The 14,535-nt window shown below is 37.6% G+C and overlaps 1 protein-coding gene across 4 annotated transcripts in view; it reads left to right on the top strand.

Moving 5' to 3' along the window:
• Positions 1-14,535, top strand: part of TRRAP (transformation/transcription domain associated protein) — a 103,914-nt gene that overhangs the window by 74,077 nt on the left and 15,302 nt on the right. For all 4 annotated transcript variants that reach the window (XM_074886632.1, XM_074886628.1, XM_074886631.1 and 1 more), the window contains exons 62-66: positions 2,233-2,434; positions 3,540-3,704; positions 7,286-7,376; positions 8,997-9,196; positions 9,966-10,227. In XM_074886632.1, the coding sequence (XP_074742733.1) occupies positions 2,233-2,434; positions 3,540-3,704; positions 7,286-7,376; positions 8,997-9,196; positions 9,966-10,227 (920 nt within the window). The remainder of the gene's footprint in view (positions 1-2,232; positions 2,435-3,539; positions 3,705-7,285; positions 7,377-8,996; positions 9,197-9,965; positions 10,228-14,535) is intronic.

Here is a 14,535-nt window from a genome sequence, read left to right as displayed (position 1 = left end):
TTAAACAAGATTAGCCTGCCTCTTTGTTTCTCTCATTTCTGTTTCCTTGTCATTGGATATGTCCCATTAATAGCTGCAGCTGGTCAAGGCATAGGAAAATGTGTTGTGGCATAGTTCAGAGTGCTTAGACAAATCTGGTGTGTGATGCAATATGGAAATGCAGCACTCATTTCAGATAACTGATTTGAAAACACTAATGTGCTGTGTGTTGGAGATCTCTTGCATTGCAGCAATTAAACACCTAGGTGCAACCCTTGCTTTCACACAACTACTTCTGTAATAATTTTGCTTTATGCTAACAGGCATCTTACTATTTTGAGGAAGATCTCTCTTTAATTCAGTAAACAAATATCTCAGCAGTCAAATTTTGTTTAGTGATGCCAAAAACCCCCTTCGGATTTCAACAGCTTTTAGTATGCATGGTATTTAATGGCAGTATTGCTACATGTTACATATGGGTGGAATAATTCCTTTACCACTATGCTGTGGACACTTACAGAATGGAATCCATCAGGTTTTAAGCTGTACACTGCAACCTCACATAGCAATTTAAGTCAGGAAATGATGAGTATCATCTTCTGTGGATACAAGAGAGAATTTTAAATAGACAGAATGCAATTATTTTGATGGAAAGTGCAGTGGGCTTTTTTTACGGCCATAAGCAAGCTTAGTTTCACTTGAGGTGTAGAGAGAAGAGAGTGTACCTCCCCCTATCTTTTTAAATTTTTTTTAATTCATGCAGATAAAGTAAAAGGCAGCTAAACTGTCTCTATTTGTTCTTTCAGGATAGAATAGATAAAGGTTTTTGTTTAAAACACGGTTCTGATGTACTTACAGTTCCTTAATCTTACCAAAAAACATACAGGCATTTTTTAGCACCACAGTTGAGATCAGGAATTTAGGAAGGTTACGGTTAGGAACAGTCGCAGGGTTGAAGCTGAGAATGTGTGGTTACTGATTATCTGTGTGTCAACTAAACTGGAAGTTAAAGGTCACCTTTGCTCTTGCATCTGCCTGTGCTGTCCATTTGCTGAACAAGGTGATAGAAACCATTTTAAAAAAGTCATCTCAGGTGTCAAGAATGATGGATTGTAGAGAAGGAGAAAAGAAAACCGATGGAAAAGTCCCCTTTTTATAAAGGGGAAGTCATGATACAAAGTCATCTATCAGGCTGCTGCTGTGGTAGGTCACTTCAAAACCTTGATCTAGGGTGTGGAAAGCAACACATTAATATAACATAAAAACTAATATATACTTTGACAAAGTTGCTTTCCTTTTTATAGTTTTGCCTCAATAACTAGTCATTTTAATTTATCACTATAATCCTCCAAGCTAATATTTTTATATAAAAAATGGTTAATTAAAAAAAAAAATTAGAGAAGCATTATGTTACTTTTGTATGGTTTATTGCAATGTTTATTCTGGAAAGGGAGAAGTGAGGCATTTTCTGTTAATAAGGAATCTTGGAATACCTTAAAAGTTTCTTCATTTCAATAATGTGTATGTGAGTTTTCTCATCCTTTATTTTGATGCCTGAAAAGTTATGGATTCAAGGACTGTATATATATATTGGGATGAATCATGCCAAATCTTGGACTGAGAACACTTGAGGAAACCTCGAGAAGACTTCAGAAATATCAAACAAATAAGCTTTTGGTTACCAAGAACTGTGTGATTAACCTTCATAGTCCTTCACTTTTCCTGTTGAAAAATAAGCTTTTAAAGCTGTAGGGATGAGGAACTGACTTCTTCCACATAACACTGATTGTAAATTTTTTCATGACTTTTGTGGGAGAACAATTAAATAAGATGTAGTCCTCCAAAAGAGAGCTAATGTAACACTTTCCCAATGTTGCTTTTTGTTACTCCCTTTTCTGCTTAGCAAAGAAGCACTTTTTAATGCATTTGCTTTCGCTCTTCTTGTGTTATCATTTGTTCTTCTTTCTCCCAGTATCATTGCTTGGGTTGCAATTGAAGGACACTGGAAGTTTTTCAGGGAGTATCTGGAGATCTTAGACACTTACATAATTGTTCCCATTATGAAACATTTACTTTCATAGGTGCTGAACTTTAAAAAGATAAAAACAGTCATAAGGGACTTTACTAGAGAACTTTAATGTAAAAATATCATTGAGTATTAAGAAAGTAATTGAGTGTCCTGTCAGAAATCTGACTTACATAATTTAGTAACTTTGTGAGTATAATGCTAATATTCTTACTGTCACAATGCAGGTCTGAAGAAGCAAACAAAGCTTTTTCTGCAGCTGTGCAAATGCATGATGTGCTAGTGAAAGCATGGGCAATGTGGGGTGACTACCTGGAGAATATTTTTGTGAAAGAACGTCAGCTTCACCTGGGTGTGTCTGCTATTACTTGCTACCTGCATGCATGTCGTCATCAGAATGAGAGCAAATCAAGAAAATACTTAGCAAAGGTAAGATCTGGATGTTTAAAAAAGAATCGGAGCTCCGCCCCTTCAGAAAAGGTTGGGATAATGTTCAATGCCCGAATCTGTGCAATTAGAGAAACATCAGTTACTGATAGCTTTAATTTAGGCAAAAAGTCTGCATACAGTTGCTGTTGGGTCACTGCATATAATTGATCTTGGGTTTTTCTGCTTCATTGGGATATCTGGGGTTTTCTTTAGGTTATGGACCTTTTTGTGGGAGGAAAGGGAGAAATCACATCCAGTACTTCTACTGTGTAATGCGGTGAAATATCTGCAGAAAGGCATCCTTTGGTCTTTTTAAAAGTAGCATAATTTGATGTCTGTTTTTCATTACTATGGATAATTAATATTAACTTTTACCTTAGTATGCATTTTATTCCAAATAAGCATTTTTTGTAATTTTTACTCTTAATTCAACAAAATTTCAGCCAAAAAAAGCTCTTTGTAGTATTTCTCAGTTTGGGGATATTTGCTTTAATCTCTGTCATGAAGAAGACTTAAAAAATGATAGCAGACTGTGGAAGACAATCAAATTTGAACATGAAACAAACAGAGAAAATATTTTTTTAGATTAAAGGTGACCTTGATAGCACTCTGAAGTTTATTATTCTCCCTGTCTGTTTGCATAACTGTTAGTGATTTTTAGTCAGGGCTTAATATAGTTGCATTTAAATTAAGCTGTAGAAAAAGTATCATTAAGGATGAACAGTTAAAATAATAAAAAATACCCAGAGAAATACTCAAGTTCTTGCATCAAAGTTAATTTATATGAATAGCATATTCTAGGTTCTATAAATATGCCTCATTTTCCACCCGTTCCCCCCAGTGAATTTGTGGAATACAGTCATATTCTTTCACTTTTTTCTGTCTTGTTTCATAGCAAGTAGGGAACTTACATTTATTTTTTTTACATCCTTTAAATATTATATCCAAGGGAAGAAATGGCATTGGCTAGGCATAATGAATGTAAGTTCTTGTGTCCGAGGCAACTTTATCATATTAATAAAATATTTGTGGACTTCTGTGCATCATCGTGATCGATGTTTCTTGAATTTAAGTGCTGAGATATCCTCTTGAAATTCTCTTTTAGGTTCTTTGGCTGCTGAGTTTTGATGATGATAAGAACACCTTAGCAGATGCAGTAGACAAGTACTGTATTGGTGTCCCACCCATTCAGTGGTTGGCCTGGATTCCTCAGCTGTTGACATGCCTGGTTGGCTCAGAGGGCAAACTCCTTCTCAACCTCATCAGTCAGGTACAGAAGATAATCACTAATTCTTTATTGTCTGTAATCTTTGTTTTCAAGATGAGATACAAATATTTTTCCAGGCAAAATAAGAAAATGCCAAGCTTTAAAAATGCTATTGTTTGCAAATATTGATGAGTTAAAAAAATGGTAATTTCTCTCTATAAGTAGAGTATTTTAAATTTCAAAGTGAGTGTTACTTAATGAGATTGAATCCAGTGAAATTGTATGCCATATGTGCATGAGTCAATATAGATTTCCCTCTGGAATTCTATTTATTACATTTTTGTGAACATTATAGAATGCACTTAGAAATATGTAGTTAAATGTTTGTAATGTAGGAATAGGGATAAAGAATTGTTAGCTTCAGTGACTAAAGGACAAACTATTTCATTAGTGTTTTGGTTTTTATTAGACATGATTTTAAAAAATGAGACTCTGTCACCATCAGAAATCTTCACTGGGGATTTGTAAACTTTCGCTTGAAGTTTAGCATGACAAATGATTAGACAAATAAGGATAAGGTTTAGGGAGTTAGATTAAGAAACTGACTTCCTGGATTTGTACCTCTGAACTGACAGATAAGAGTTAAGAGTTTTGATTAATCTTGCTTTGGGATTTTAAGATTTTATTGCCTGTTCTGAAGCAGAATCTAAGAATAGAACATATACCTGTATCTCAGTATAAAGTTGGTTTAAGCCTGTCTGTAGGCTAAGGGAGAATAAGTGACATCTTTCTGTTAATGTGTGCTTAGATAGTGTTTTGTTACTGCTTGGTGCAAACAGGGGTCAAACATCCTGTTTTCAGAGATTTTAACTGTTTGTGGTCTAACTTCAGCTCTGTTTTAGCATGTGCACAACCTGGAAGCATTTTGATGTTTGTTCATTCAGGTTAATGTAAAACAATTGTGAAGTCCTGTTAACATCCACGTGAACATATGAAGCTCTCACAATAGCCTGTACCTCAGGCCACTTCTCTCTGCAGTGCTCCACTGTTTTCTGAAAACTGGCAAAGGACAACTGTTGTGCTGAATTCCTTGCAATATTCTTCTTCTTTCCTTCCCTCCACTCTTGATTTTTGAGATACAAATGATGATTTCTGTGGGTCCCTTCCAACTCCGGATAATCTATGCTATCCAGCTCATTTTACACTATCCCTTATTTTTGCTCTTTCAATGCTCTGACAGCGTGTATTGTTGTGTCCATGTGTGTTTGCATGTGCATTGATACTTGTGTACATAAATCCTAGATAAGTGTGTGTGTACATACATGTATATATATGTTTCCTTCCCCCTCTCTCCATAAAATTAAAATGAAACTTTGAAGAGACGAAGCACCCAAACAGCTTAAGAAAGCGAAGTAGCTAAGGCAAAATTTCTGATGCATATGGCGTGGTGTTGTCTTGCAACACCAGTGTGCTCAGCTGTCTTCTGATAGCAGGCAGAAAAAGCTTACTTTATTGCATTGTAGACGCTTTTTATTTCTCGAGATCTGTATAACATTTTTAGAAGTGAATACCTACTCAGAAGTCCTACTGTAGTTGGAACTTAAGCTCATAAATATTGCAGATATTTTTGTTTATCTCGCCTTTAAACTTCAGGTGTGCAGAAGGAATATAAAATTAAAAAAACCCCAAATTTTCTGTGTTACTAATTTAAAACTCTAAATTTGCAGAGGTACTAGAACCTAAACCTTACAATTGTCTTCAAATAATTTACTCTTGAATTACAGCGCAAAGCATATGTGTGTCAGGTTAGTAATCTGCAATAAGTATCATAGAATCATAGAATGGTTTTGAGTTGAAAGGGACCTTAAAGATCATCTAGTTCCAATCCCCCTGCGATGGGCAGGGACACCTTCCACTAGACCAGGTTGCTCAAAGCCCCGTCCAACCTGGCCTTGAACACTGCCAGGGAGGTGGCAGCCACAACCTCTCTGGGCAACCTGTTCCAGTGCCTCACCACTCTAACAGGGAATAATTTCTTCCTTGTATCTAATGTAAATCTACCCTCTTTCAGTTTAAAACCATTACCCCTCATCCTGTCACTACACTCCCTGACCAAGAGTCCCTCCCCAGCTTTCCTGTAGCCCCCTTTAAGTACTGGGAGGCTGCTCTAAGGTCTCCCCGGAGCCTTCTCTTCTCCAGGCTGAACATCCTCAACTCTCTCAGCCTGTCCTCATAAGGGAGGTGCCTCAGCCCCCTGATCATCTTTGTGGCCTCCTCTGGACCCTCTCGAGCAGGTCCATGTCCTTTTGATGTTGGGGGCTCCAGAGCTGGACACAGCACTGCAGGAGGGGTCTCATGAGAGCGGAGTAGAGGGGGAGAATCCCCACCTTCAACCTGTTGGCCACACTTCTCTTGATGCAGCCCACGACACGGTTGGCTTTCTGGGCTGTGAGCACACATTGCTGGGTTATAGTCAGTTTCTCATCCACTAATACCCCCAAGTCCTTCTCCTCAGTGCTACTCTCAATCCACTCATCGCCCAGCCTGTATTTGTGCTTGGGATCACCTTGATCCATGTGCAGGACCTTGCACTTGGCCTTGTTGAACTTCATGAGGTTTGCACGGGCCCACCTCTTCAGCCTGCCAAGGTCCCTTCCAGTGTATCAACCACCCCACACAGATTCGTGTCGTTGGCAAACTTGCTGAGGGTGCGCTCAGTCCCACTGTTCGTGTCGCCAACAAAGATGTTAAACAGCGCCGGTCCCAACCCTGACCCTTGAGGATGCCACTCGTCACTGCTCTCCACTTGGATATCAGGCTATTGACGGCAACTCTTTGAGTGTGACCACCGAGTCAATTCCTTATCCAAGGAATTCCTTATCCAATCTAATATATTACTGAACAGTGAAATGCCATTGCAAAATTTCCATCACTTACCATACCCATTTGGATAGAGAAAGAATCCATGATTTAGTAAAATTGTGGCTGGAGAAGATGTGCTCTATCATGCATAGTACTTAGACTATCCGTGATAGAGCACATTCATTTCTTTCCTTTAATAGATACTGAGATTTACAGAATTTAAAAAGGATGCTGAATGTTAAATCTCTTCAGCTTCTTTTTTTTTTTTTTTTTTTTTTTAATGGAAGCCATAAAATCTTTTTTATTTTTGGGTGAAATTGGTATCCCCTTACATTAAGTGCCACAATTAGGTGGAATAAACTTACTCTCTAATGGGCCTTCTTATCAAGTATCATGGGGCTCACTGGGAATTCTGGCCTAATTTAAAGACTAACCGCTGTCATTGTGTCTGTTTTTCTTCCATTATGTACATGAGTAAGATCTTTGAGCTGGCCCAGCTGGTACTCTGGCATTATGCTGTTTTCAGGTTTATTAAGCAATATGATCTGGAAGCCGTAATTAGGTAATGCCTTAACAGTGTGTGTAGGGAGTTATTTCATCCTCTTTGGGTTTCTGTTACTGAAAGAATCTTTAATTTCCTAGTTTTCCATAAGCTGTTATTTAAAACAAGGAGCTGATTATTACTGAATTGCACTCATTAAAAAGAGAATCTGTACGTGTTGATCTGATCTATAGTCAGTTTTCCATAACTGGGAAATATGTATATGTGTGTCTCCAAACAGGTGGGAAGAGTCTATCCCCAAGCTGTCTACTTCCCTATCAGGACTCTCTATTTGACCTTGAAGATAGAACAACGAGAGCGCTACAAGAGTGGTGAGCTTGATACTGATCAAATTGTTTGGGCTCTTTGTAACTTTGTTATTATTTTCAGTTTCACCTGATTCTACTGGGAAAATAGATTCTCTAGAGAACATACCAAGTTATCAACACTAAAGAAAAAAATTCATAATAAACTTTGCTTGCATTGATTTGTTTCTGTGAAGTTAAATCTACAGATGGCTTGAGCTGTCGTGAATTTTCTTGAATAAAACATTCACCAAGAAGAGTTTCATCTCCTTCATTGTCATGTCACCTTAATTACTGAGAATCACATGTTCTTTACTGGATTTTTATCTTAAAAAAATGGTGGAGAAATAGAAAATTCTTTCATTAAAAATACAGAAGAACATTATAGTTTTCTAAGATGTTCTAGACTACTTTTGATTGGAAGTATGAACCATGCAACATTCAGTTTCTTTTCAAATGAGTCAAACTTGAAAAATAATTTAACAAAAGTGGGTTCATGTAATTCAAGTGAGGTAAACTGCTTTCTTTGAATAATCTGTACTTTAATGTCTGTAATAACTTGAATGTGTTATAGTGGTGAATCTTATGGTGAATTCAAGTAAAATGAGCATCTAAGTTTATACAAAAAAATCAATTTTGGCTTTGAAGAAATGTTTGAGGGGTGGGGAGAACATTAAGCAATTTATACAACACCTTTTTTTTCAAGAATAAATCCCATTTAGAATTGTTGTGTCAGATGATTCCACAGAATTTAGTTGTTTTTTTGTCCCATAGAATCTCCTGGGCATCCCAGGAGAGCTACCTGAAGAGCTCTCCCTTCTCTTCTGTATTTTTCGTTACAAAGTGCATTGTTTATTTAATAGCCCTTTTCACTTAGGAATTGGTTCACTAAATTTCTGCATAAAATTTTGCAGGCACTTATTAAGTAATATCTTATTTTCCTTTGTGTGTTCCTTTGGAGAAGGAGATACCCACATACCATAATACCTCACTACATTCGTATCCAGTGACAGAGGTTTTTGTGCCAAATTATTGGTATTGCCACCTGCACAGTTAGTGATGGTTCTAGTGGTTCTGCCACAAACAACTGCTCTGTCAGTGGGTTGTGTGAAGTAGTGGGGGTCATCTGGTAAAGCAAAACTCTGTGCTTAATCACTGTCTGATGTAGTTATAATGCAAGAGATCAGTTGTACTTAAAGATACTCTGCAACAGTTTCTGTGTTGTTGACACCAGCATGTTTCATTCTTCAGTTATGTGTGAGAGATCTCGCCAAAAGGGAAGGGAGCAAAACGCCCATAATTTAAATAATTTGATCCTATATGAAACAATGTCAGTTACCTTAAGAGCATGGTTAGTTAGCATGAATGCTGAGGCTACACTCCTGTGTGTTTTTGAAGAGTGTTTATATTGCTCTAATTTTAGGAAGTCCGTACCCCACTGAACAGCATTTGGAGCAGAGTTCTCTTTCTAAAAAAACCTGTTTTCTTTCTAAAAAACACATTTTCTCAAATTTTCTGAAATTTGGTAGGTAATACATGATTAATAATGCAAATCTAAAGCAAATCCTTGGAACAATTTATTTCATGCAGGCATGTATCAAGTTTATGAAAGGTAATTTTTATTTTTTTAAATTTTCCACTTTCCAGATTCTGGGCAACAACAGCCAAGTTCAGTTGGAAATCAGTCCCACTCTGCCTCAGATCCTGGGCCAATCAGAGCCACTGCACCGATGTGGCGATGCAGCAGAATTATGCATATGCAGCGAGAATTACATCCAACACTTTTGTCTTCCCTGGAAGGCATTGTAGATCAGATGGTCTGGTTCAGAGAGAATTGGCATGAAGAGGTATTTGGCTTTAATACACCTTCATATGTATGTATCATCTAAGGAAAAGTTAACTGCAAAATATTTATCTAAATTTATTTTTAAACCTTAAAATATAACTATTTGGTTTGATTCATAAATTGATGTGTTTGTAGAACTGATTGTTCTGATTGGAGTTTTAAGGATCTTGGTTATTTTGGGAAGCAGTACAGAGGTTTCCCAAGACTATTAATTTGGTGAATGTCTGTAGAATTTAAGCTGTTGCTTGTACTAACTGAAAATTTATATTCTTACACTAAGTTTCACAGCTACCAGTTTCCTTCTTGATCTGGTGGTCTGTGACAGGTGGTGATTATTGTCTGAAGTTTGAATTATAACAGAGAGCAGATGGACATGCTACTCCACTTTTATTATTTGCCTCTCAGTGTCAGGCTATTCTGTTCTGCCTGCCTAGCACAGTGTTTGTTTGAAGAAGGATTACTCATATCACATCATTTTCTAATATATCACAAAATAGAAATCTCAAACTTAGCTGCTGTTGAAAGTGCAAGGTGTACTTTGTGATGCAGCATTTGCACTGCTCAGTTTGTTCAGTTGCAATGCTAATAAGAATCAGTGCTGTCATTCTGATTGACCCTCTGATACAGTTTAAAAATACAGTTTTAAATAAATGTTTCTGAGAGGATAATTTACTACATAAAATGCAGTGTGGGAATAAATACTTGGTGTTAAATCAGAAGGCCTGATCTTCCTGACTGTTTTGTCCTTTTTTTTTTTTTTTAATCCTTAGGTTCTTAGACAACTGCAGCAGGGCTTGGCGAAGTGCTATTCAGTTGCCTTTGAGAAAAGTGGAGCTGTTTCAGATGCCAAAATCACTCCTCATACACTAAACTTTGTCAAGAAGTTAGTCAGCACTTTTGGAGTAGGTCTTGAGAATGTCTCTAATGTGTCTACCATGTTTTCTAGTGCAGCCTCAGAGTCATTAGCTAGGAGAGCACAGGCAACAGCTCAAGATCCTGTCTTCCAGAAGTTAAAAGGGCAATTTACAACAGGTAAATCTTTAAAATGTTTTTTTTAAATGTTACTGTTAATCTCCAGAGAAATTTCCCACCCAAAGTTCAACTGTGAAGGCATTCTGCTTTTTCAGTATTCTTCCTGAGAGAAAATAACGAAAACATCACCTTTCTGTCATTCACCAAACCTGGAATAATTTATTTCAGTCTTTCATGGAGTAATAAAGATAATTCATAGAATCATAGAATCATTCAGGTTGGAAAAGACCCTTGGGATCATCAAGTCCAACCATCAGCCCTATTCTGCAAAGTTCTCCCCTAGACCATATCCCCCATCATCTCATCTAAATGACACTTAAACACATCCAGGGATGGTGACTCCACCCCCTCCCTGGGCAGCCTATTCCACTGTCTGACCACTCTTTCTGTGAAAAATTTTTTCCTAATGTCCAGTCTGAACCTCCCCTGTTGCAGTTTAAAGCCATTCCCTCTTGTTCTGTCACTAATCACCTGTGAGAAGAGACCAGCACCAACCTCTCTACAATGTCCTTTCAGGGAGCTGTAGAGAGTGATGAGGTCTCCCCTCAGCCTTCTTCTCCTCAAACTAAACAGTCCCAGCTCCTTCAATCGTTCCTCATAGGATTTATTCTCCAGGCCCTTCACCAGCTTCCTTGCCCTCCTCTGCACTCGCTCCAGCACTTCGATATCTCTCTCGTATTGAGGTGCCCAAAACTGGACACAATACTCCAGGTGTGGCTTCACCAGTGCCGAGTACAGGGGGACTATCACCTCCCTACTTCTGCTGGTCACACTATTTCTAATACCAGCCAGGATGCCGTTGGCTTTCTTGGCCACCTGGGCACACTGCTGGCTCATGTTCAGCTGCTATCCAAGTGGAAACCAGACCTCAACATAGGAAATGAGTATATCATTGTATTTTTATTACCTAAAACTGTGGTCAAATCACATATGTGTTTAAAGATAAATTAGATTACTTCACTATAATTTTGCAGTTTGTGTAGAACTGCCTGCTGTAGCTAAGGGACAATAACGATCTCTTATTTTACGGTGATGGCAGAATTTAATGAAGTTTTCACCCCAGAAGTCCAAACTGACAGTGTTGTATGAAGTCTTTCAAAATGGCCTACTTCTGATGAGTAAGATTACTTTAGTGTTTTGGATAACTAGATTATAAAAATTCTATTACACAAATTTACATCATTGTTAGGTAAATTGAATCAATAACTTTAATCAGATCTAATAAAAAAGGTACTTAAGGGAAGTAGCTTTTTTGCTTCATTTGTTTTCTCTTTATCAGTGGAGTTACATGTTTGAATATCTGATGTTGATTTAAAATTCTAAGAAAAGCTTGTGTACAGTAGAGCGTGGTTTTGATGTATTTGGTGAAAAGTGTTAAAGCCATGCAGCTATATATGACAGAAGGTGACATTGATTGGCATCACTGTTTTGGACTGCCAGGATTTTGAGTTTTGCATCTGTGTAAACTACATCAGCTTTTCCTTAAAGATAATTGTAGAATTAGATGAAAATGAATAGTTAAATACAGGTGTTGGTATTTTTTTAGCAGAAGAATTCAAACTTACTAGTTGTTCAAAACGGGAAAGATAAAATTTTTGTGAAGACCTGGGTTTTCATCTTTTTCTGAATCTACTTTTTCTCTTTACCCTACTGGGACTCTGACTTAGATCATTCTGGCATGAGTTAAAGCACTATCATAGCTTTTATCGCGATTTTAAAAAACATCCCCTTCCACTTGAAGTTGATTCCTCTGCAGAAGTGAATCTTGCATTGAAAAGTTACTCTTTTTAGAATTCTAAGTTACATAAAGTTGCCTTAACTTAAAATTATTTGAGGTCAACACAGCTACTGAGAATTTACAGTTTGACAAGTAGACTTGTGGTATTTTTTCAAGCATTTTACTGACAGTGTTGTGAAAATAAGTGAACTGATGGGAATCTTGTGAAAGTAACTCAGTTGTAGATATGACCTACATATCTTGTGCACGCTATGTATTGCATGATGTCCTTTTTGAGACACAACAGTTGCATGACAGCAGATAATGAAAGTCCTGAACCATATGATTAAATTTTTAATGGATGAAATGGACTAGGGAGGGAAACAGAAGTAAAAGCATTCTGTGTGTCTTTAATGGAAGCGTACAGGGGGGAAAAAAATCATTGGGCAATGATTAATGGCATGAAATTTAACAAGTCCAAATGCTGGATTCTGTACCTAGGGTGGGGTAACGCTGGGCACAGATATAAATTGGGAGAGGCGTGGCTGGAGAGCAGCCCTGCAGAAAGGGATCTGGGGGTGCTGGGTGGCAACAGGCTCAGTGTGAACCTGCGGCGTGCCCTGGCAGCCCAGAGGGCAAACTGCATCCCAGGGTGCACCGAACACAGCACGACCAGCTGGTCAAGAGGTGACTGTCCCGCGGGATTCAGCGTTGGTGCGGCCTCACCTGGAGTGCTGTGTGCAGTGCCGGGCCCCACAGTTTAAGAAAGATGTGAACGTGCTAGAATGTGTCCAGAGGAGGGCAACAAAGCTGGTGGAAGGGGTGGAGGGAATGTGCTGTGAGGAGTGGCTAAGGACTTCGGGCTTGTCTAGTTTGGAGAAGAGGAGGCTGAGGGGCGACTTCATTGCCCTCTGCAGCTTCCTGAGGAGGGGACGGGGAGAGGGAGTGCTGAGCTCTCCTCCCTGGGATCCAGTGATAGGATGCGTGCGCATGGATCAAAGTTGTGCCAGGGGAGGTTTAGACTGGACGTCAGGGAGCATTTCTTTACCGAGAGGGTGGTTGAACGCTGGAACAGGCTTCCTAGAGGTGGTCGATGCCCCAAGCCTGCCAGTGTTTAAGAGGCATTTGGGCAATGTCCTTAATAACATGCGTTAATTTTTGGTCAGCCCTGAATTGGTCAGGCAGTTGGGCTAGATAGATGATCGTTGTAGGTTCCTTCCAACTGAAATACTCTGCTCTATATTTAAGACAAGTTTGGACTTGTTTTTCATTTTTAATAATGGTTTATATGTATTTACATTGCAATAGTAGTATAGTCACTTCTTGATTGCTGTGAATGTTGTTAATCAGTTTTTGTTGGATTTGAGTTCTTTTTGGTCTATTACAGTATCTCTTAGTTTTTTTCCTATGAGTGTTAAAGAGATCAGGGATTTCAGAAGGTGTAAAGGAAAACTAAATACAACACCAGGCTCAAGTCTGCAAAATATAAAGTAATGTTTCAGAATTTTTCTAGAGAAACAATTAAGAAAGTTTAACTACAATTCAGGTACAATTTTTAGTTAAAAATGGAGGGGATTTTCCGTTTTCATATGTTGTTGTGTATTTTTTTCAATGTCTTCATAATAGTTAAATGGCAGTTAAGGTTTTCAGGTTTGCTATCTACTCACAGAATTTGTAAAGAATTATACGGAACAACATACAAAACAAAGAGTAACAACTGGGCATAAAGAGTAACAACTGGCCTGGGCATAAAAATCATGTAAAGTCATCAAATGCAACATGTTTCTTAGTAAACTTTGGTTTAATAATAAGTAATTACTTTCTGTATTTTTTTGTTGCAGAGTTCATGTTTTATTTTTCAAGTATGATTAAACATGAATGTCTACAGGATTAAAATAATTATTTTGCTTAGTGCTAGATTTGATTTTATTTGAATCTAATCTGTTTTAATTCACAAATGAAGTGTGGGAAAACAGATGAAATTAAACTGATCAATATACTTACGCATTTTTGTAATTTAATTCATTATGCAGGAAATGAAAATAAGTTTTTTATTAATTTTGTAATAACAGTAAAATGTACATAAATAAATGAATAAGATTGTAATTACTGTACTGATGATAGCAAAGGCTGTTTTATGAGAAACCATTTGTAAATCATGCCTACTGTGTCCTTTTGTCACATAGAACATTTATATTTGTTTGTTTTTCTGAGTCTCAGTACCAGTTGCATTTAGATGATGGACAGATAATTACAGTGGTTGCCTTCCATTTCAAAAGTATTCAAGCTGAGGAGGTGTCTTGGAGTAAACTCTTCAGTTATTTCCAGATTAATGTTGGCAGCTATGTTTTATAGACACTTTCAACGATGTTTGGTTGCATAATCATTTCCATCAACATCTGAGTTGCATCTTGATTCCTGTTTGGAGCCAGTGGGGACCCTCATGCCATTTTTTATATTCTTAATACTTTGTCTGCAGTAGTCTGGACCGTTGGAGCTTTGATAGGTCATCTTTTTCCCTCCTAACGTTCTATATTTTAAAACCAAATTTTACTTTGAATTTTTTTTTGCTTGAACTTCAAATGCATAGC

This window comes from Strix uralensis, chromosome 16 (genome assembly GCF_047716275.1).
Source record: "Strix uralensis isolate ZFMK-TIS-50842 chromosome 16, bStrUra1, whole genome shotgun sequence".
Taxonomy (NCBI): Eukaryota; Metazoa; Chordata; class Aves; order Strigiformes; family Strigidae; genus Strix; species Strix uralensis.
This window is presented reverse-complemented; position numbering and strand designations above follow the sequence as displayed.